The 21,448-nt window shown below is 50.6% G+C and overlaps 1 protein-coding gene across 1 annotated transcript; it reads right to left on the bottom strand.

Moving 5' to 3' along the window:
• Nucleotides 1–1,958: 1,958 nt before the first annotated feature.
• On the bottom strand, nt 1,959–21,060 carry LOC136521269 (C2 domain-containing protein At1g53590-like). The gene is given in 13 exon segments (XM_066514973.1): nt 1,959–2,398; nt 2,401–3,034; nt 3,222–3,348; nt 3,538–3,721; nt 3,850–3,942; nt 11,175–11,223; nt 16,774–16,815; nt 16,940–17,092; nt 17,594–17,725; nt 17,806–17,901; nt 18,114–18,257; nt 18,354–18,428; nt 20,359–21,060. Coding segments are annotated over 13 exon segments (1,941 nt in total). The 5' UTR covers nt 20,485–21,060; the 3' UTR covers nt 1,959–2,312.
• Nucleotides 21,061–21,448: the final 388 nt, after the last annotated feature.

The raw sequence follows: 21,448 nt of genomic DNA, 5'->3' as shown, positions 1-21,448 counted from the left end.
GGCATTGTAACGCAGCCCGCTAGCCCACACTAGCCCATTATATATTCAGGACTTAGGGTTTTCTTCTCCTCCACTTGCTCTCTCTCTCACAGCCATCTCTCTCTCAGCAGCGCCCGCAGCCGAGCGAGTCGTGACTCCCGCGACTCCACCCTCCCTTCCTCTACTCTCTCCCTCCCTCCACTAGTCCACTCTCTCCCTTGCACCACCTGAGCAGACGGACCCGAGCAGATCTCGGCAAGCCCAAGGACCTCTCCCTCAGATCCCGCCGGTGCGCCCCTGCCTCTCTAGCGGTGCACGGCCCCGGCGTGCGGTGTCTCGGCGGCGCGCGAGCCGGCCAGCTTCCTCCCGACGGCGCAGACGTGCGACGCGGCCCACTCCCTCACGGCGACGGCACGGCGAGCAGGACCTAGCGGCCAGATCCGTCGTCAAGCAGGTCTCCTCTCTCTCTCTCTCTCTTGGTCTACTCTCCGTCTCCCTCTCTCACACTCCGTTTCCTTGCAGATCTAGATCCAGATCCAAGGGGATGGCGGCACGGCGGGCGGACAGACAGTTTCAATCTACTCTCTCTCTCTCTCTCCTCTCTCTCTCTCTCTCTCTCTCTCTCTTCTCTCTCTCTCTCTCTCTCTCTCTCTCTCTCTCTCTCTCTCCTCTCTCTCTCTCTCTCGGTCTACTCTGGGCGACGGCTCCTCCCGGCGGATGGCGACACGGCGGGTGACAGTGGGGCTAGATCTGGCTCGTGTGCTGGGAACGGGCTCACCGGCGGGCTCGGGAACGGGCTTGCCGGTGGGCTCGAGGATTTTTTTTGTTTTTTATCGATTAATCGAGGCGGGCGTTCTAAAGAGCCCGCCTCCGTTGAATGATTAACCGAGGTGGTCATGGCAACCGCCTCGGTTAAGGCCACGATTAACTGTGACCTTTCGTCTGAGGCGGTTGCAAAAACCTCCTCGGTTAACCCTTTTTGCCCACCTCGGTTAAGATTCCTGTAGTAGTGCGCGAGCTCAGCGCTAAGATCTGTGGTGCTAAGCTCGGCACCGAAAACTGTGGCATCAAGGCTCGGCTATGTCGGTGCCACATCAGATGTCCATGCTGCCAGCGCCTCTAACCTCGGCGCCATGACCTATGACGCCGAGACATGTTACCTCAGTGCCGTAGGTCACGGCGCCGAGAAAAGAGTCCAAAGTTGGGTTTTTTTACGTCCAAGGGGGTAAACGTGGATTTTTAACAGAAAAAGGGCCAAATTGCAAAAAATTCGAGGAAGGGGGAGACTTGCGCAAGGAGGTGGGGCTACGCTCTTGCATGGTTGCCACGATTAACAGTGATTTAAGGAAACTCAACTTGATGATCAAAACGAAGTCCAATTGAACTCAAACTTTTCTTGACCCTTCTCATCGGCATGAACTCCAACTTTCATTCTTGTAACAAACATTGGGAAGGGTGGAGAACAGCAGCAGATTCCAACTTTCTGTTTGACCCACTTACAAGTTGAATTAGAGTTTGGTATAAAAACAAAGTTTGTTGTATTCAACTTAGACTGCAACTTTTATTTAAGGCCAAACATCAAAACAGGTACAGAACCTACAGTTTTACCTTAGTCAAAACAACCATATGAAAAAGGCTTCAACTAGGGTTTTAGCTAATTTTAAGTACTTTCTCCACATTTTTCAAACATAAACCCTTACTAACTTTTGTTCAATAGTTAATTTAGAGTTATTTGAGCATGAATGCAAGAGTGGATTGACATCACATGTTTAAACTTCATTAGCAAAAGCAATTCAAGCAAGGTTTCAATTCATCATTTATGTGATTAAGTGATTCCAACTTCATGTCTTCATGCAACTTCTCATATGATCAGATGAGTTCATGATTAGGTGATGCACACGAAAAGACATGATTAACATTACACATGTGTATTTTTGAAAAGGTTAACATATAAACAAAACAGTGTTGCCTTTGTCTTTCAAAAAGTTTAAGTTGGGACCTATTTTCAGAGAATCGATCTCAACACCTTTCACCACTTTAAAAGATTTTGAACTAAAGCTCATGATCATCACCTGGGGTGTTACAGTAACTACCTACAGTCCTACACATGCTCATACCAAGGTCACTTGCATATAACACGCAGATTGCGTTTACCTCACATCGTCCGTGACATCAGCCACAGACTCTGGCGCGTCAACAGCATCAATTGCTTGGTAGAGAAGGATCAACTTCTACGGTTCTACCCCGTCCTTTTGCATCGCAACGTCATCAAATGCTTGGTAGTGAAGGATCAACTTCCACGCCATTTTTTTTTGCATCGCAACGACGTCGCCTTACTCATCACTGTGGTGTTCTTCTTTGCTCTTGTCGAGGCCCTTCTTGCTGAACATGCTCTTTAGGTTATGAGCGGTTTTCCCGGCATGTGCACCGCCTTCTTCCTCAGGTGCCTTTTAGTCGGGCTGTCCAGCTCCTCTCTCTCAGGGCTTTGCTGCTGGTCATCTGGTCTTGACCCCGATCTGTTGGCCCCAGGATCTTGATCGACCACATATGTTACTGAAACCCTGCTTTCCCCGACCGGCCGAATGTTTGGGTGAGGCGCTACACATGGGGAAGCTTCGTCGTCATTCTCTCTCCTTGGGCTCCGGTGGAGCACTGCTCCACCTAGCTTGCCCAAACCCTTCTTGACCCTGTGGAGGTGGCGGTGCAATTTACTGCTCGTGGCTTCTTCAGTGCCGGAGTCACTTCTATGAGATTCTGACACTGATGACCTTGGGCTATCACTACAAGCATCATTCTCCCGGTGAATTTTGGAATCCTGGCACCGGGGACGGCCTTTACGAGGTTCCCATGCACTGGTGACATCACTGCCAGGGCGATGCACCCAAACATCGGGCTTTTCTGATCCTTCTATGTCAACTGGCTCAAATTCATCAGACATCTTCTGGAATTCATCAGAAGATTCACTATGGTTGGTCCTGGAGGAGAAATTTGACCTCGGTGTGCTAGCTTCGTTCACCTTATGTATTCCACATTGTTCCTCTTCATCATTAGGAACCTGCAAGCACAATGAACACAAAACACAAGTTGTCACTCAGTCTGAACTTAACTTTCAGTTCTAGACTGTATGGAAACATATATGCTGGGTCATGGGATAAAGGAAAATGTATCTAGACACCTAGTCAGTGTCCAGTGAATAATAAAAGTCAGTCTGATTACCAGGACGAAGTAAAACCTAATCTCACCTTTTCATTTTCTTCTTCAAGTACAGTTACAGCAATGTGAATCTTCCCTGTCTTTATATTCTTCAGTGCAATCCATATATCATGCCTTTTTCCACCTCTTAATTTGTTGATGCTTATGGAACAATCACTACACACATGACAAGAAAGATACATTTCACTTCTATTTTTGTGATAGTTAATCAGAATGGTAAGAGTTTCCCAACGTGTACTTAAAATATTTGTGACCTTTGTAAGTACAAAATGCAATTAGGCATAAAGCAATGGTATGGTACGCACTATTATAATGAAAACTTAGAAACGGCTAATGGAGACCAACCCAAGAGTGTCATCAAAAATGGGATCCTTATCTCGGACTTGAAGAGAAAGAAGATTGAGTGCTTCCCATGAAGTTATTGGTATTCTAAACTCCTCGAGCCATTTTGGATTAAGAGTTTTCTTATGAATCTTTGTGTGAAAACGGTAGGGTCCAAGATGTCCTTTCACATATGGATCAGCTAGTCCTGCACATAGATCCAACAATAGGCATTTTTTCTGAAAAGTTATCTAAATACAAGTCTTGAATGCTCCACATTAATTCAATAATAACTCATATTCCTTATTTTTAACATTTTATAAATACTCCACATACCATTTGGATCAGATGGCTTCATATCAGCACCTTCCAGGATCTCCACTCGAGCATATGCGATAGGTGGCTTCTCATCAACACTAAACCAGTTCTCTGATATACATGGACATCAAGTTAGAACAATTTCAGACATTTTGCATAGGAATAACTATTAGTGCAAAAGAAAAAACAGTATACTAGTAACAAGAAAGCACGGAAGCTACACTAAGAAGACTATAGTAATGGCAGAAATAATTTCAATAGATCAAACTGGCCAATTAGCCTCGGGAGTACTCCATCTGTTTTTATTTAGTTGGCATGGTTTTTTTTTTGGGCTCCAAAACGAAGGAGCAGCATAACAGACCAGATTACCTGCAACTAACAAACTTTTCCCCTGTACAGCTGCATGCCTGCACGCATCCATGCAGGCATGGGCTACAAGTCACTGCATTTGGGCTTAGGAAACTGAGTGGGCCTAGTAAATTTGAACAGCCAACAAAAATGAATACACCTACTCAATTTTTTTTTTCAAAAAACCTCTTCGAAGAGGGCAGGAAGCTCCTGCAATTCACCAAGAATAAGCGAGTTAGCCTGGTGTATAAAGGAAATTGGGCCTAAAACATCACATTTGCAATACTTTTTGAGGAAAACCGGCAAAAACCTAAGCACGACAGCCCAAACGACTAACCCTGAGCACCGTACACATAGCGGCAACCTACAAATGACGGAGTATGCAGTGCATCACCATTGCCGAGCTTGTCACGGAAGTGACCAGCAGCTCCAATTGCCCGAGGCGGACAGCAGCCAAATCCACCAAAACACTGCCACCTACACATAGCTCGCACCAACAAACCTAGGATAACACAGCTCGTCATCGTTACCCAGCATCACCACATCATAGCAAGCAGCTCCGACGTCGACCATGCAAACTCAAACCAGGAGTGAAAGCAGAGAGCTACAGAGTAGGCAGTTGACACTAAGAAGGTGCAGCCTCGTAAAGAAAAACCATGCCTGCAAAAAAGTATCGGATACCCCACATGAACCGAACACCACCGAGGCAGTGTGGGAACTCCAAACGTATATATGGAGACTATGTGCCGCTCGGAGCACCTTCGATGACACTCAGCTGCACACAGCCAGCTCCGGCAAAGGACGACCAAGCCTTTCACCCAGCAACACCACCTCACCCTCGCACAAAGTTGCTGGGCAGCAACGCACCACCCCACAGCAGCTGCTGATCTTGCGAGCACCACTACAAATGCTTCCACAAGCAACAATCGCCGCAAATCCAAGGATGCATGACAGCCGCAACATGGACCCAAGTTTGGGGGCACCACGGCCAGAGACAGGAATGAGACAATTGGTTTTTTGGTACTCCAAACTTTTTTTTCTCGAACTACGAAGAGAGATGTGTGTCATTTCATTAAGATGCGAAAGGGCCTCTAGCTGAGTTAGTTAGGTGGCTTGAGTAGCACTCCTCAGGTCCTAAGTTCGACTCCACTCCCCGCGACTGTCCCACACCAAAGCATAGGTCTAAGGTCCCCCGTTGGTCGTGGTCGTTCTTGACCTGCGTTGAGATAGAAAAAGACACGAGACGAGTCTAGAAAGAACCTGTACTTGAGGTCCCCAACAAGGCAGACTATGCAATGATTAAAAAAGGAAAACACAACCACACCGGTAATTAAACTGGGATCAGTGACCTAGCTAAGAGGTCACCAAGCTATGCACCCAAGACTACATTCATCCCCCCACGGTTTGCAAAAGCTCTTGAATGTTTGGTGATGCTCCCTCAAACACACAAGCGTTTCCATGCTTCCGTATTTCCCAAGAAACGAGAATGATAAGTGAATTGAACACCCTCTTCAGCTCTTTCGGCACCCTTCATATAGCCAACCTCGTCAGCCAGAGAAATTAGACGCCATTGGTGAAGGCGCAACAGCAATCAAGTTCAAATGCTGAAGTATCAAGGCCCAAACCTGCCTTGTATGAAGCAGTAAGCCTTATGCCTAAGATATTTTGTAGTTCAAACTCTGGATTAGCAGTATTAGTAGTTGGTGCCTATGTCAGCACCTTATCTTGCTTTAGTTTCTTATCATCTACCTTATCTCCTACTTTAGTTGTTGCAATCCTATCTCTACTTCAGATGTAAAAGCAGACCACTTGGTCCTATATTTGTAGCAATCCTGCCATGGTTATGTGTCTTTGCCACCAATTGGTATCTAGATCCTAGGTTCTTCCCCTTCCTTGTGTGCCGCCATGTCCATCCACTCCAACCAGTACGTCACCTCCAGCCAACGCAGAGCCCGTGCCGGAGCGCCGGCGGCCGTGGACACGCGCCAAGCGCGCATCACCATTGCAGAGGTAGCGGCCGCGCGGGCAGCCAAAATGGCCAGGCAGGCCGCGACCGAGGCCCAAGCTGCGGCAGCCGCTGCTGCGGCAGCCGCTGCTGCAGCCCTGCGTGCGGTGGAGAACGGAACGGCTCATCCCGCAGGCTCGCAGAGCCCTCAAAGGCACCGCCATGTCTCGCCATCGCTGGAGCGCCGTCGCGAACGCCATGGCCAGCGCAGGTCGCCAAGAGCCGTCCAGACCATCATCAAGGACTCTGGCGGGAGCACTTCATGGCCCATGCTCACCAAGACCAACTACAACGAGTGGAGCTTGGTGATGAAGGTAAAGATGCAGGCACGGCAGATGTGGGACGCGGTCCGCTACGGCGACGGCGACTTCCATGATGCTGCGGAGGAATGTGGCCGCAAGCTTTGGGTGCTGCGCACGGACAACGGTGGGACTTCACGGCAGCTGAGGTCGCGGCGTCCTGCGCCGACGACGAGATCCAGCGCCACTTCTCCGCCCCGTACACCCCGCAGCAGAACGGTGTCGTCGAGCGCCGCAATCAGGCGGTGGTGGCCACGGCGCGTGCCCTCCTCAAGCAGCGCAGGATGTCCGTGATCCACTGGGATGAGGCGGTGATGACCATCATTCATCTGCTCAACCGCTCCCCCAACCAGGAGCCTCAACGGCAAGATGCCATACGAGGCCTGGCATAGGCTCAAACCGCAGTTAGCTACCTCCACGTCTTCGGCTGCCTAGCTTTCGTGAAGGAGCTCAACCATGTCGGCAAGCTCAACGACCGGAGCATGCTAGAGGTGTTCATTGGCTATGTCGACGGCATCAAGGCCTACTGCATCCTCGACCCTATGACATAGCGCGTGCGCACGGCGTGCGGCGTCGTGTTCGACAAAAGGACGAGGCTAGGCATGGAGCAAGGCGGCACGTTGAAGGAGCAGCTCTCCATCACAATCTCTACCTACTCTAGCACCCGGTCCAACACCAATTCCGATGAGTCCACCACCAACGCCGCCGGCCACACCGCGATCATCTGCTCCAATGGCCACGCTTCAGGCATCGGGATCGCCAGCTTCAATCCACAGAGCAGTGCATTGTGGTGCACGCCACGCCACGCCACTAGAATGGGATGAGGATCGCGTCGACGCTGCGCATGACGGCAAGCCCCTGCGCTACCGTAACATGGACAACATGCTTGGCGAGCTGCCCGTCCCTGGACTGGTGCAGCACGACATCGAGGCGGAGCTGCACTTGGCGCACGACAGCGAGCCTTGTTCCTTTACGAAGGGGACACAGCTTGGCACGCCATGATGCGGCAGAAAATGGACGTCATGAAGCAGAACTGGACTTGGGAGCTGGTGGATCTCCTTGCCGGCTACCGCGCCATCACCCTCAAGTGGGTCTTCAAGCTCAAGAAGGATAAGGCCAGGGCGGTCGTCAAGCACAAGGCACGACTGGTGGCACATGGGTTCGTCTAGCTGGAAGGAGTCGACTTCGACGACGCGTTCACGTCCTCCTCGCGCTGGCGGCCCAGGAAGGATGACACGTCTACCACATGGAAAGTCAAGTCCCCCTTCCTTAACGATGACTTGAAGGAAGAGGTCTACGTTGCCGGCCAGGAGAACAAGGTTCTCCGGCTGCGCAAGGCCCTCTACGCCTGCGCCAGGCGTCGCGGGCTTGGAATGCCAAGCTGGATGCCACCCTCAAGGCAATGGGGTTCCAGCAGAGCGCACACGAAGCAACTGTCTACCGACAGGGCATGGGAGGCAGTGCTTTGCTCGTCGGCGTCTACATCGACAACTTGGTGATCACCGGCGCCAAGGAAGAAGAGGTGGAGGCGTTCAAGGCGGATATGAAGTTCTACTGTTCTAGATGAGTGACCTAGGGCTCCTCTGCTTCTACTTGGGCATAAGGTTCACCAGGACCACTCGAGCATCTCTCTCTGCTAGACTGCCTACGCCAAGTGCATCATCGAGCTCGGCGGACCGTCGGCAGCTTGCGCTACCTCATCAACACTCGGCTACATCAGTCGGTTCATGCAGCGATTGACGGTAGAGCATCTGCAAGCTGTGAAGAGGATCCTACGCTACGTCGCGGGCACCTCTGACTACTGTCTGCACTACCCAAGGTGTCTCGGCACAGCGCACTTCATCGGTTACAGTTACAGCGACCACGCCGGCGACATCGACATGAGCAAGAGCACGAGTGGGACTGTCGTTCCTCGGTAAGTGCTTGATTAGCTGGCAATCGATCAAGCAGCAGGTGGTGGCACTCTCCAACCGCAACGTAGAGTACATCTCCGCCACCTCCACCGCCACTCAAGCTCTCTGGCTGGCTCGACTACTAGGCGATCTGCTAGGCAAAGAAGCCGAAGCAGTTGAGCTCAGGGTGGACAACAAGTCTGCCCTGGCCTTGGCAAAGAACCCCTTCTTCCATGAGCGCAGCAAACACATCAGAGTGAAGTACCACTTCATCAGGGGCTGTTTGGATGAGGGGAGCATCAAGACTGGCTACATCAACACCCAGGATCAGCTCGTAGACTTCCTAACCAAGTCACTTGGGTGGATCAAGTTCCAGGAGCTTCGCGCTAGAATTGGGATAGTTCAAATCCAACTAAAGGCACAACACAAGGCTTAGGGGGAGAATTGAAGCAGTAGTAGTAGTTGGTGCCTATATCAGCACCTTACCTTGCTTTAGCATCTTATCATCTACCTTATCTCCTACTTTAGTTGTTGCAATCCTATCTCTACTTCAGTTGTAAAGGCAGACCACTTGGTCCTATATATATAGCAATCCTGCCATGGTTAATGTGGCTAAGTAATATAAAAAAACTGCCCCAAACTTTGTGTCTTTGCCAACATTGTGAACACACAAGAGATAAGTAAATGCTCGATTGCATCTGTGGTTTGATCGAACAAGAGGCAAGCGGCAGCCCCCTCTTGGCCAGGTACTGCAAACATTGGGCTTCGCATATTTAGTACTTTATAAACAATGGATTTGCAGAATTGATATTTATATCGTTGACACCTTGATTAATACTCTATTTGTTCCTTCTTAATTTCTTTTCTAATCTTTTGGCTGCTGAAAGGACCATGCTGCCTTGCTCTTAATCAGGTATGTCATCCTGGTAGAATTGAATCGTGTTCTTGCGCAGCCACACACCTTCGGCTTCTCGCCGCCACCCGTCCACTGATTGCTGGCGATGTCACTCAAATTGAGATGTCTGAGAATGAGTACCTCTCCAGCTACCTGATGGAGATGGACTCCTATGGTGCATTACTATTTGTGTCAGATGTATATAAAATGAAGATTTTGCAAATTTTGAGGGAACAACGTGCCTAGAGAAGTGAAGTGGTGGATCAAATGTGCTGGTGCCTTTGATGAATTGCACCGCATGCTCATCTTTCTTGCAATAGAAATTCTTCTGCTCAAATTTGTCATGTGCTTTTTCCCTTGCCTAACTTAGGCCCTGTTTCGATCCATAGGGCTAATAATTAGCTGCTATAATTATCTCCATGGATTCAAACAGGCCTAGCTACTAATTGTTAGCTGAACACCCAACTAACAACTATTGCACTAGTTGGACAAAACTAGCTAATAGCAGCTAATATTAGTTATGAACTATTAGCTAGCTAACTATTAGCAACTAATAGATCTAAACAGAGCCTTAATGATATTAAGTTGCATGCACCGAACAGTTCAACCCAAAAGCTTATGGCGGTGGGAAAGGGTGGACAATTCACTTATACACCAACACTCCTCACACGTGGGGGCTCTCTTAGGCCTCAGACGTAGAATAGGAGCGAGCCGCAATTATTTTATTTAATTGTGCTAACTAAGATTCGAACTCGAGACCGTTGCATGCACCGACCAGTTCAACCTAAGCTTAAGTTGGTAGGGCAATTCACTTGTACTCCAACAAATGAATCTTCAGATAATTATATTCCATAAATTTGTTCAGTACTTACATAATCCGGTATTCACTATATTTTTGGAATGGGCAGTATAGTAGCACAGACTAAATTGTGTCCCGTAAATCTCCAGGAAAAGCCAGGAAACAACAATGGCAAAGAAGCACCTGCATGGCACTATCATTTCGTTGCTGGCTGAACCCCTTCGCTTTGCAGGTCATCCGTGGATGGGCGGCGGCGGGGTCCGTGGATGGGCGAGAAGTCCCGCCGAACAGGTGTGTGGCTGGGCGAGAGAACAATTTGATTCTCCCAGGATGAGATGTGTAAGGGCAGGGACATCGTGGTATTTTCAGGAGCCAAAAGATTAGAATAAAATTAAGAAATTTAAATAAAGTATTATGGCATACTAATCAATGTCAATGATATAAATACCAATTTTGTGCAGCCATTAGAGTACTAAATATGCGAAGCCCAAGTTTGGAGTACCAATAATCCAATGTCTCGGACATGAACACGGCAAAGGCACGAGGGAGGGTCCTGCCAACCACACAGAAGCCATGGCTACTGCCGTGCTCCCACCGCTGAGCCACCCAACACCGCCTCGCGCACGCACATCATTGCTGCAGACGAGCCTGAGCAGCCCCCCACCACCCTGGGGCGCAACCCTCCGCCGTGCTTGGTGCCTCCTATGCGAGCCTGGCTAGATCGAACCGACGAACTACAAATCTAAGCTACAGGGACGCCACCCATCCAGCTGTCCCCATCCTGGGAGGCTCCCAGCAGAATGTAGTCACCGGGCCAAATGCAAGGAAGCCAAGGGGTTAGGATGGGTGGAACAGTCCGTGCAAACGAGCAGTGCCCCACCACCACCTTCATTGCAGCTGCACAGCCTCCGGCAGCAAGGACGAGCAGAGGAGAGGACTGGCGTGGGATGGCAGTGCTAACTCCACCCGAGTTGCCTGTGAGGGGCGACACAAAGGGCGGGAGTATTCTATGATATGTTTCTATCCCCATATGCCTACTCAATTGAAATGGAGCAACTAACTAGTAAACCAAATTGCAGTACAACAAGAAGTTTACAGCAATTACCTGTTGATTCAGAGGCAAACTTCTCCAGATCAATAACTAGCATGTTGGGCTGCAAAACAATTAATTCTAAAAGTTATTTAGCTATTTTGTATACGATCCTTAAAAACAACACTATCCAACAAAATGCCTCAGTGAATGCCCAAGCCATGTCAAAAAGCACATCCATTGCAGGCGAGCATAATGTTTGAGGCTACAATAGTTGACATATTCAAATACACAGAACGTGTTGGCCCCTGGATCTCCGGCAAGGGTGAGCCGACCGTTCACCGGCGTTACCGACCACATACTATGGCTAGAGGTAGAAGAAGAGAGGGAGAACAGAGCGCACATACACACAGCACAAGCACCAGCGTTGGCCGGAGCTCTGCAGAGGAGATGGCAAAACTGAACTCGCTTACTTTACTGAGTTGCAGTGGGAAATTATATATACAACTCTACACATCTAATCCTAGTACACAGACATGTCAGGCTGCCATGCTGCTACAGTAACTAGATGTGACAGCAGGGCTGACTTTGGCGCCTGCCCCTGCTGTGGCTACAGTGCGGCAGGAGAGCTTTTCGGTGCCTGCCCCTACAGCAGCTACACTGCAGTAGCAGGGAGCCTTGCGGCGCCTGCCCCTACCGTGCGTTCACATAGGGGAGCAGCAGATTACTTAACAATTCTTCCCCTAATCCTGCTGCTAACCCAAGAACCCCCTCCATGCCGATCATCTTCAGCTCCGTGAACCGACGACGGCCGAGCGGCTTGGTGAGAATGTCCGCGAGTTGCCGACCAGTTTCGACGAACTCGATGACGATCTGTCCTCCATCGACACAGTCCCTAAGGAAGTGGAACTTGACGTCGATGTGCTTGCTCCGGTCGTGGAGAACCGAATTCTTCGCGAGGGCGAGGGCGAGGGCAGGCTGGTTGTCCACCATCAGTGCTGGCGGGTGAGCTTCCACATAGGTCAGCTCGCCCAGCAGCCGGCGTAGCCACATAGGTTGGCAAGACGCTGTGGCGGCCGCCACGTACTCTGCCTCGCACGTGGACAGCGCCACCACCTTCTGTTTCAGCGATAGCCATGAAATTGGAGCCGACCCGAGGAAAACGAGCAAGCCAGAGGTGCTCCACCGTCCGTCGATGTCCCCCGCTATGTCTGCATCGCTGAACACAGTGAGCTGCAACCCACTTCTGCCGGTCTTGGGGAAGACGATCCCCTGATCCACCGTCCTCTTGACGTAGCGCAGCAGCCGCTTCACCGCAGCCCAGTGATCCTCTCGAGGATCCTCCATGAAGCGGCTGACGTAGCCCACGGCGAACGCAATGTCCGGCCTCGTGTGGAATAGGTAGCGCAGACCGGCGACGATGCTCCAGTAGAGTGTTGCATCTACCTTCGCCACGATACTGGTCTCTGTCAAGTTCAGTCGCTCCTCCATCGGAGTCACGCACAGCATGCACTCAGCCATGCCGCTCCACTCCAACAGCTCCGAGGCGTACGCACTCTAACCGAGCGTGAGCGCCTCCTTCCTCTGTCTCACCTCGATGCTGAGGTAGTAGGAGAGCGCACCGAGATCGCTCATTCAAAAATGAGCCATCTCGCGCTTTAAGCTGTCGATGTTCTCCGCACGCGTGCTGGTGACAATCAAGTCATCCACATACACGCCGACGACGAGCTCCTCCTTCCCCCGTCGCCGCGTGTAGAGCGCGTGCTCGGTTGCGCACCGTGTGAACCCAAGCTCGCCCAACGTGGCGTCTATCTTGGCGTTCAACGCTCGCGGGGCCTGCCGCAGCCCGTAGAGCGCCATGCGCAGTCGGAGCACCCTGTGCTCCGCCCCCTTGGCTGCGAAACCCGAAGGTTGTCTGACGAAGACCGTCTCCGCCAGCTCACCGTTGAGGAAGACCGATTTTACATCCAGGTGATGGACGCGCCAATCCTTTGCTGCTGCCAAAGCCAGCAGCAGACGGATAGACTCCATGCGCGCTACCGGCGCAAAGACTTCCTCGAAGTCGATGCCCTTGCGCTGGACAAAGCTTCGGGTGACGAGGCGCGCCTTGTGCTTGACAATAGCGCCGCGCTCGTCCCGCTTGACCTTGTACACCCAGTTCAGACCGATCGGACGGCATCCTAGAGGTGGATCGACGAGCTCCCAAGTCTTGTTTTCCTCGATCGCCTTCATCTTCTCCAGCATCGCCCGTCGCTAATTTGCATCGCGCTCGGCCAGCGCGAACGTTGGTGCTTCCTCTGCACCGACGAGAAGCAGCTTTGGGTTATTGAGCAACCGACCCGCTAGGCCTGAGAACCCTGTGCCACCGACGATGTCGTCCAGCCTATGAAACCGCACCTCCTCACCGTCGTGGAAAGCATTCACGAACTCAGTGATGTCGCTTGGAGGTGAGGCGAACTCGATCGGCATCGATGGAGTCCTCTGTTCCACCGGAGTGGTCGGCACAGCACCTGGAGTGCTCGGCACCACTGCAAGACCTCTCGGCTCCGCTACAAGAGCGTTCGGCACCCGTCTTGGAGTGGTCAGCGTCACTGCAGGACCGCTCGGCACTACTCCTGGAGTGCTCGGAACCCCTCCCGGAGTGCTCGGCTCTGTTGCTGGAGTGGTCGGCACCTCCTCTCCAGTGTCTCCACTACCGTGGATGACCAAATACTCGACGACGAAGGTGCTGGTGAAGCCGCCAGCTTCCCTCATGCCCGGACTGTCCCAGTCCCAGGCTGCCTTCTCGTCGAACATGACATCGCGTGAGACAACCATCTTGCCTCCGTGTGGGTCATAGAGCCGGTACGCCTTGGTACCTTCCGCGTAGCCCAGGAGCACCATCGGTGTGCTCCTGTTCTCCAGCTTGGTGAGGACCGGCTTTGTCTTCCTGACGTGGCCAATGTAGCCGAATGTCCGGAGGAAGGACATAGTCGGCTTGCGCCCATACCAAGCTTCGAACGGCGTCTTGCCCTTTAGGGCCTTGGTGGGCATGCGGTTGTGGATGAACACCACCGTCGTCACCACCTCACCCTAGAACCTTGCCGGCATGCTCTTGGCCTTCACCATGGATCGAGCCATGCCGACCACCGTCTGGTTCCGCCGCTCCACCATGCCATTCTGCTGTGGCGAGTACAGCACGATGTGGTGTCGCATCACATCCTAATCCGCGCAGTACGCAGCAAACTCCACTGAAGTAAATTCGTCGCCGCGATCAGTCCGCAGCACGCGCACCTTGCCGCTCTCCGTCTCCGCGCGCGCCTTGAACTTCTTAATCGCTTCCACCGCCTCGGTCTTGCTGGTCAGAAGCTATAGCCACATGTACCAGCTGCAGTCATCCACCAGCAAGATGAAGTACTTGCGCCCGCCGGGCGTCGCCGGCGTGATCGGCCCGCAGAGGTCACCATGGACCAGCTCGAGGGCCTCTGCCGCACGGTACTTCGCCGTCTTCAGGAACGACAGCCTTCTTTGCTTTCCAGCCAGGTAGTTGTCACACAGCACGCCTGCGTGCTCGATGTGAGGCAGCCCAGTCACCATCTTCTCTAGCCGACCAAGAGCGTCAAAGCTGAGATGTCCATACTGGGCATGCCATAGCCACAGCTCCTCCGTGCGCCAAGCAGCCAAGCAGATGGGCTGCTCCACCTTCAGGTCGAGCAGGTACAGCCGGTTTCGGGATCTCTTCACCTTGGCAAGAAGCCGATGCTCCTGGTCCCTGATCCTGAGAACGTCGTCCTTGATCAGTACCTCGCTGCCGCGCTCATCCAGCTGACCAATGCTGATGATGCTTGAATGCAACTATGGGATGTAATATACATCCGTCAGCGTGCGGTGCTCGCCGTTCTGGCACCTAAAGTGATGGTGCCGCGCCCTCGGATGGTCACCCTTCAGCCGTCACCGAACTTCACCGTGCCGGTCACGTCGCCGTCGAGCTCGGAGAAGGCTTCCTTAGAGCCCGTCATGTGGTTGCTGGCGCCGGAATCCAGGTACCACCGCTGCTCCTGCTCGCCACCCACACGTCCGAGATGGACTTGGGCATGCGGTTCGTCGAGGTTGACAGTCTTCAGAGCCTTCCCAGGCCCTTCCACCACCATTACCTCTCCCTTCTCCTTGGCCTCAACGTCGTGCAGTGCACAGAACGTCGTCATCAGGAGAGTGGCCTCATCATCATCAGCCTACGCCAGATGAGCCTCAGCCTTTTTCTCCTACTTGCGATTTGGGCACTCCGTTGCCTAATGGCCCGTCTTCCCGCAGCGTCGGCAGGCATTGGGGTCGACCTTCTTCTTCTTCTTCTCTGAAGAAGCCTTGCCGCGGCGCTTGCCATCGCCACCACGGCTGGAGGAGGCTTCCCCGGACTTCTTCTCCTTCATCCGGCCAACCCACTCCTCCTCTGTCAGTAGCAACTTGCTGCTATTCGTCGTTGCTGTGGCCTGCTCCATGCGCTCGTCCACCGCCCGTAGACGGCCTGTCACATCCTCAATGGTGAGGGTGGACAAGTCCAGCATCGTCTCTATGGAGAGAGCAATCTGGATGTACTTCGTCAGCACGGAGTGGAGGTACTTGAAGACCGTCTCTTCTTCGTTGATGGTGACACCGTGGCTGCTCAGCTTGCTGATGAGCGTTTGCAGGCGGAGTGAGAAGTCCTCCACCGACTCACCATCCTTGAACTTGAGGTTGGCGTACTTCTGTTTCAGCAGCTGGGCCGTCGCCTTCTTTGCGCGGTTGGAACCGACGCGCATCGCCGCAATGGCCTCCCACGCCTCCTTAGTAGAGTTCTTCGCCCCCAACAGCTCCCTGTACTCCGCTGGCACAACAGCGAGGATGGCTTCCAACACTGATATGTCGTCTTCTTCATTGTCGGTGCCCTTGTCAATGGCATTCCAGAGCCGTCGGGCTCTGAGCTTGACCTTCATGGTCACCGCCCATTCGCCATAGTTGGTGCGAGTTAGCGTCGGCCAATTAGTGCCGCTAACCTCTCGCACCGTGCACACGACGACCTCCTGTCGTGGCTGGGCAGCCACAGCAGCGCCGCTGCTGTCGCCCATCTCCGAACCGTCCGTCATCGCCAGCGGTTAGTCCGGCGACGGCGCCTGTACGGCTCTGATACCACTTGTTGGCCCCTGGATCTCCGGCAAGGGGTGAGCCGACCACACACTATGGCTAGAGGTAGAAGAAGGGAGGGAGAACAGAGCGCGCACACACACATAGCACAAGCACCGGCGTTAGTCGGAGCTCTGCAGAGGAGATGGCAAAACCGAACTCGCTCTCTTTACTGAGTTGCAGTGGGAAACTATATATACAACTCTACCCATCTAATCCTAGTATACAGACATGTCAGGCTGTCATGCTGCTACAGTACTAGATGTAACAGCAGGGCTGACTTTGGCGCCTATCCCTGTTGTGACTACAGTGCGGCAGGGGAGCCTTTCGGCGCCTGCCCCTGCCGCGCGTTCACACAGGGGAGCAGTAGATTACTTAACAGAACGTCTCTTGCCTTCCATTGTTCAACAATGGACAAACGAATGCAGGTAAAAGTATGGTCAATTTAAAACTATAGTTCAATGCAGCAACTCAGAACCTTCACAATGAAAGGCCAAGCTTTTTTTTAATTAAGAATTCATGGTGTAGGAAATGTAACCTCCACAAGTGTCTGTCCGAAGGCAACATCCAGCATCCTGTCCTGAAAATTTTGAAAAACAAGGAAACTGAGTACCTAGGAGAAATGTAATGACATTAAAATGTAATTGAAAAATAAAATATTTTTTTGCAAAATGGAAACAATAAACTAAACTAGATAGACTTACAAGCCATCCAGAAATTCCTGGGAGTTCAGTTACATCAAGCCCATGACCAAACAATGGTTTCACTGTCATTTGGAAGTATGGAGGCTCAACAAAGCATACTCTTACACGCCCAATAAATGGCCACTGCCGCAGAAATCTCACCCCTACCAGAACCTGCACAAAAGCCCTAGAGAGGCTTAGTAAACACAACATGTATGTTTTGCATGTGATCTTATAAAGATCATCTGGAGAACTAACATGGAAGTCCCCGACAACTGTTTGTAGTTATTGTGGAATATTTGCCTTCTATTTCTTCATATGGACTCATTTTTCTTGTCTACACATCATTTTCTTTTTGAAAAGCAATCTGCTGCTCTGATCCATGTCAGTGCTCAGTTCCAATGCACACTTACTAGTATGTGTAACACTAAGAACTCAGTGATGAATGAAAAGAAAACTAGGCCAACAAACTTGTACTAAAGGGCAGACCCAGTGCCGGAGGCTCCCACATGAGTGGGGTCTGGGGAAGGGAAAAACCTAGGCAAGCCTTCCCCCCGCAAAATCTGTGGAGAGGCTGCTTCGAACCCACGGCCTGGTGACTCAGTGAGACAGCTCTCACCACTGCACCAGGCCTGCCCTTCAAACTTGTAATAAGATTAAAGAAATGATGCACACCTTTCCTTCAACATGCATCCCAGTTATATGCATGTTTGTTGTAATGCCAAATCCTAATCTCTTCCTTAGTTGCACAGCCATTCTTGCATCCATATCATCAGCTGAAAGAAAATTCATCCCTATCTCTAGAACCTGGCATGTAAACGTTAGCCATTTCACGGTCAACAAAACGAATATCTGAGAGACAAAAATATCAGATTCACATTACACACCAAGTGGTCATCATCAGTTGATTGGTTAACAACCCTAATATCTGTAAACATCGGTGGGTTCCTACCCAAGTAAAGGCTTTGGATTACTGCTTTCCTCTGCAAATGAAATGTAAATGGATATTTGGTCAGGTATACAAGGGAATATAGCATAGCTTCGTAAGCATACAAATTGGCAGCAGATTACATTCCTTTTTTTGTTTCTGAGTTTTACAACTTTCAAGAGAACCAATCAAAATTAACGCATAAATATGAATACAGTAAAAGAAATCTTATATGTACTAGCAGCTATTAAGAAACTCCATACTTACTGCTGTCCATGGTTTGAAATTCTCTAGGAACCACGGGAATATGGGCAAAAGGAACTGCTGGGATGCAACCCTCTCCATGCAAACTGGCCAAATCTTTTCCACAGCATAATTAAGCCACCTGACAGTCTCTGCATCAGAGAGAAGCTGGTCCAAAAAGATAATGAAATGTAAGAAGTAAACCAGACTTTTGAATCGGATAAGAAAGCTGAACTAGAACACTAAATCAAGAAGCTATAGTACCTTTCTCTGATTCGCACATTTCCTTTCCTCATACTGTATCCGCCTCCATAACCTCATTGTGTAACGTTGATTCACCTAAAAATCACATTGTTACTGTGATGAGATAATTGAAAAACTGTATTGACTCGACCTTCGATGCTAAACACTGTTTCTGCATTGTATGATCATGCTCCTTGCCCTTTAAGAGGAATCTTTTTCAATGCAATTTGTGGTCCACGGTACTAAGATGGCCATAGAACTTGTCGTTATTATAATTTCTTTGAAGAGGATATTATTTAATTTATTATATTAACAAGGTCGCATAGATACACACATGGGTAGCAAGCCAAAACTGAATCTGACATACAGCATGTGAAAAATCGAGCTAGGTTGAGAGGCCTGATAGAGAAAAAAAATCTAATTCGATGTTAGTAGAGAGATTAGTTCAAGTGCCTATTGGTATTTTGGTCAACTTTCCGTAATTTATAGGGCACTGCAATGAACTCTGACACTGGTCACAGTAGAGTATCAGAACATCGAATTTGAATTTCCAAGGGAAGGACCTTCTGCAACTGTAACCACATCACAGGACCAACGCAATAAAAAATAGTAATAATATACTAATAATAATTCAAATTTTAGCCAGAGTCGATTCACATGATCAAAACATCGGCCATGATATGCTCCCTAAAAACAAAAAGAAAAAAAGTGAACGATTGACCAGTAATTGACTTTAACTGCTCCACTAGGCTATATCTAGTTTGCACACAATTTGGTCAGCACTGCCCCCTCCCCCGCCCCCCCCCCCCCCCCCCCCCCCCCCCCCCCCCCCCCAAAAAAAAATGAACACTGGGAGCAAAACAAATGTACTCCTATTTTATGTCTGTTAATATAACGTATTACCTCAATGCAAAAACACCTAGACAAGTATTTTATCTAGGTGCATAGCCAGTATATAGACTACAAAAGGAAAACTGCCTTCAGAACTAAGTGGTTGTTCTGCAGGAACGTGTTTCCATCAAGAAATATCAGTAGGAACAAACACAGACAAGAAAAGAAAAGAGAAAACACCTTGCCTTGTACTCCTATTTTGTTACTTTTGCTGACCTAAGCAAAAGTACAGACTCCAATATTGACTGGAAGCCCACCCACTCTCTATACAACATTTTAATGTTGAAACAGTAGTCCATGTATTGTATAAAATGTAATTGATGGCATGTCCCCCTCCCTTACAATATTTTGTAAGCCTATTTGCAGCTTACAAAATAAGCTGAAAATAGAAGCAAAACAATTTATTTTTTTTGCAGATTTTTTTGGGCATGCTTCTCCCAACTCCCAAGAGCCTTAATTTGTACTAAAACTTCAGGAATATTTGGATGGGCTAGGGCTAGTTACTAGTTGGATTAAAACTTAGCCCAAATTAGCTGGGGTTGGTTAGTAGTTGAAGTCATGGCAAAAAGATTAGCCCACCTATTAACCGTGTATACTGTGTTCTAACTTTCCAAATTCTTTCTACACGATTGGATGTAAAAGACAGAGGATCATAGAAAGCGTGTATCATCCTTCAATCGACCAAACTTATGAACATGAATATCTCCAGCATCTTAAGTATGATAACGATTTGCTTTCATCAACGCTATGACAAGGCCCGTTTTGGTCAGACATGACGTTATCATGCGTTAATGAGTTGATCAGGAACCAAAGACAGCGTGTTCGTGAATTTAACTCTAACCCTATTCATAACAATGCAGCGTGCTCCTGAATTTAACTCTAATAATCCTACTCATAACAATGATGCTGAGTTGAAAACAATGAGGGGAATATATGGAAGCCCACAAAAAAAAAAAAAGAGGAGCAATATACAAATCGAACACCCAAATGTAGCAGTAAAGAAACGGGAGCCAGAGTTTGAGTAATTCATCGAGTTCTCGGCAAGAAGCAGTAAAACGGGGGGCAAAGCAATCGATTCGAGGCAAGAGGGGGAGAGAGACTCGGGCGGGCGGGTGGATGGAGCATGCGCACTCACCGCAAATATGTAGAGGAGCGCGACGAGGAAGAGCGCTGGGTGCGCCCAGCCGGCAGCCGCGGCGGCCCAGAGCGCCGCCAGCACGAGCGCTGCGTGGTGTACCACCGTCACCTCCGTGATATCCATCGCCGTGAGGGTCTACAGCCGCCGGCAACCTCTTCCGCGCGCTCGTGTCCAGTCCAGGGACGACCCACTCCGCGCTCTCGCTACTGCTCTCTGTCTATCTATCTATCGGGCCTAACATACTCACTAACACATAAGTCACATGGTACTTTTTATACTATTTACATCGTAACGATGATAAATATATAAATAATCCCTATCTATCTATCTATCTGTTTAGTTTCTCAAGACGGGCCACGGGCGGAACGCCGTGCGAACACTACTATGCATGAGTGACTCGATGCCCGTGTCTGGGAAGGAGAGCTGAATCGGCGGAACGAGGGAGGCCAGGCACGGGGGACAAGAAGCGGCGGGCGGTGAGCGGAAAGGCGAGCCGGATGCATGCGGATGCGGGCCGCAGTAAAATAGCCGACGCGGAAGCTGATGTGGGCGTCGGCCAGGGCCGCGGCGGTGTCCTGCCCTGCCCTCTCTCACGGTCTCGCCGTCTCACGCGCCGAGCGCACCCCGAGCAGCGGGTGTGGTCATCGTCATCACCACCGCACGCTCCGGTGGTTTCTTCGGTGGTGGGCGGCGGTCAGAGGATGTGAAATACTACTCTGTATATGTTTCTATATGCAAGCGTTGCTACTTGGCGCGGCAGGGGGAACGTGGAGGCCGGCGGGCTCGTCACATGGTCAAGCCGCGCGGGCGCGGGGCGCGGGGCGGGGGGGCTGGCGACGTGGACACGGCTACCGATGGCTTGTTTGCTATCCTTTCTTTTACGGGGGATCGATTGGTGGGTTCTTCCGTTCTTACGGTCAGCCGATACGGGCCGGGGGTGACGCTTTCGCGATGGCTGACGCCGGCGCGGACTGCAGGTGCAGCCGTGCAGCGAGCAGGCGAGGGCGGGTCGAAGGATCCGGACAAGAATGGTGTGGTGGCTCAGAATTTCAACGCCGGTATGGAATTGGAACCGGAACGGACATGA

Source organism: Miscanthus floridulus, chromosome 18 (genome assembly GCF_019320115.1).
Source record: "Miscanthus floridulus cultivar M001 chromosome 18, ASM1932011v1, whole genome shotgun sequence".
NCBI classification, from domain to species: domain Eukaryota; kingdom Viridiplantae; phylum Streptophyta; class Magnoliopsida; order Poales; family Poaceae; genus Miscanthus; species Miscanthus floridulus.
Note: the sequence above shows the minus strand (reverse complement) of the source record. Positions and strands in the feature narration are given on the sequence as shown.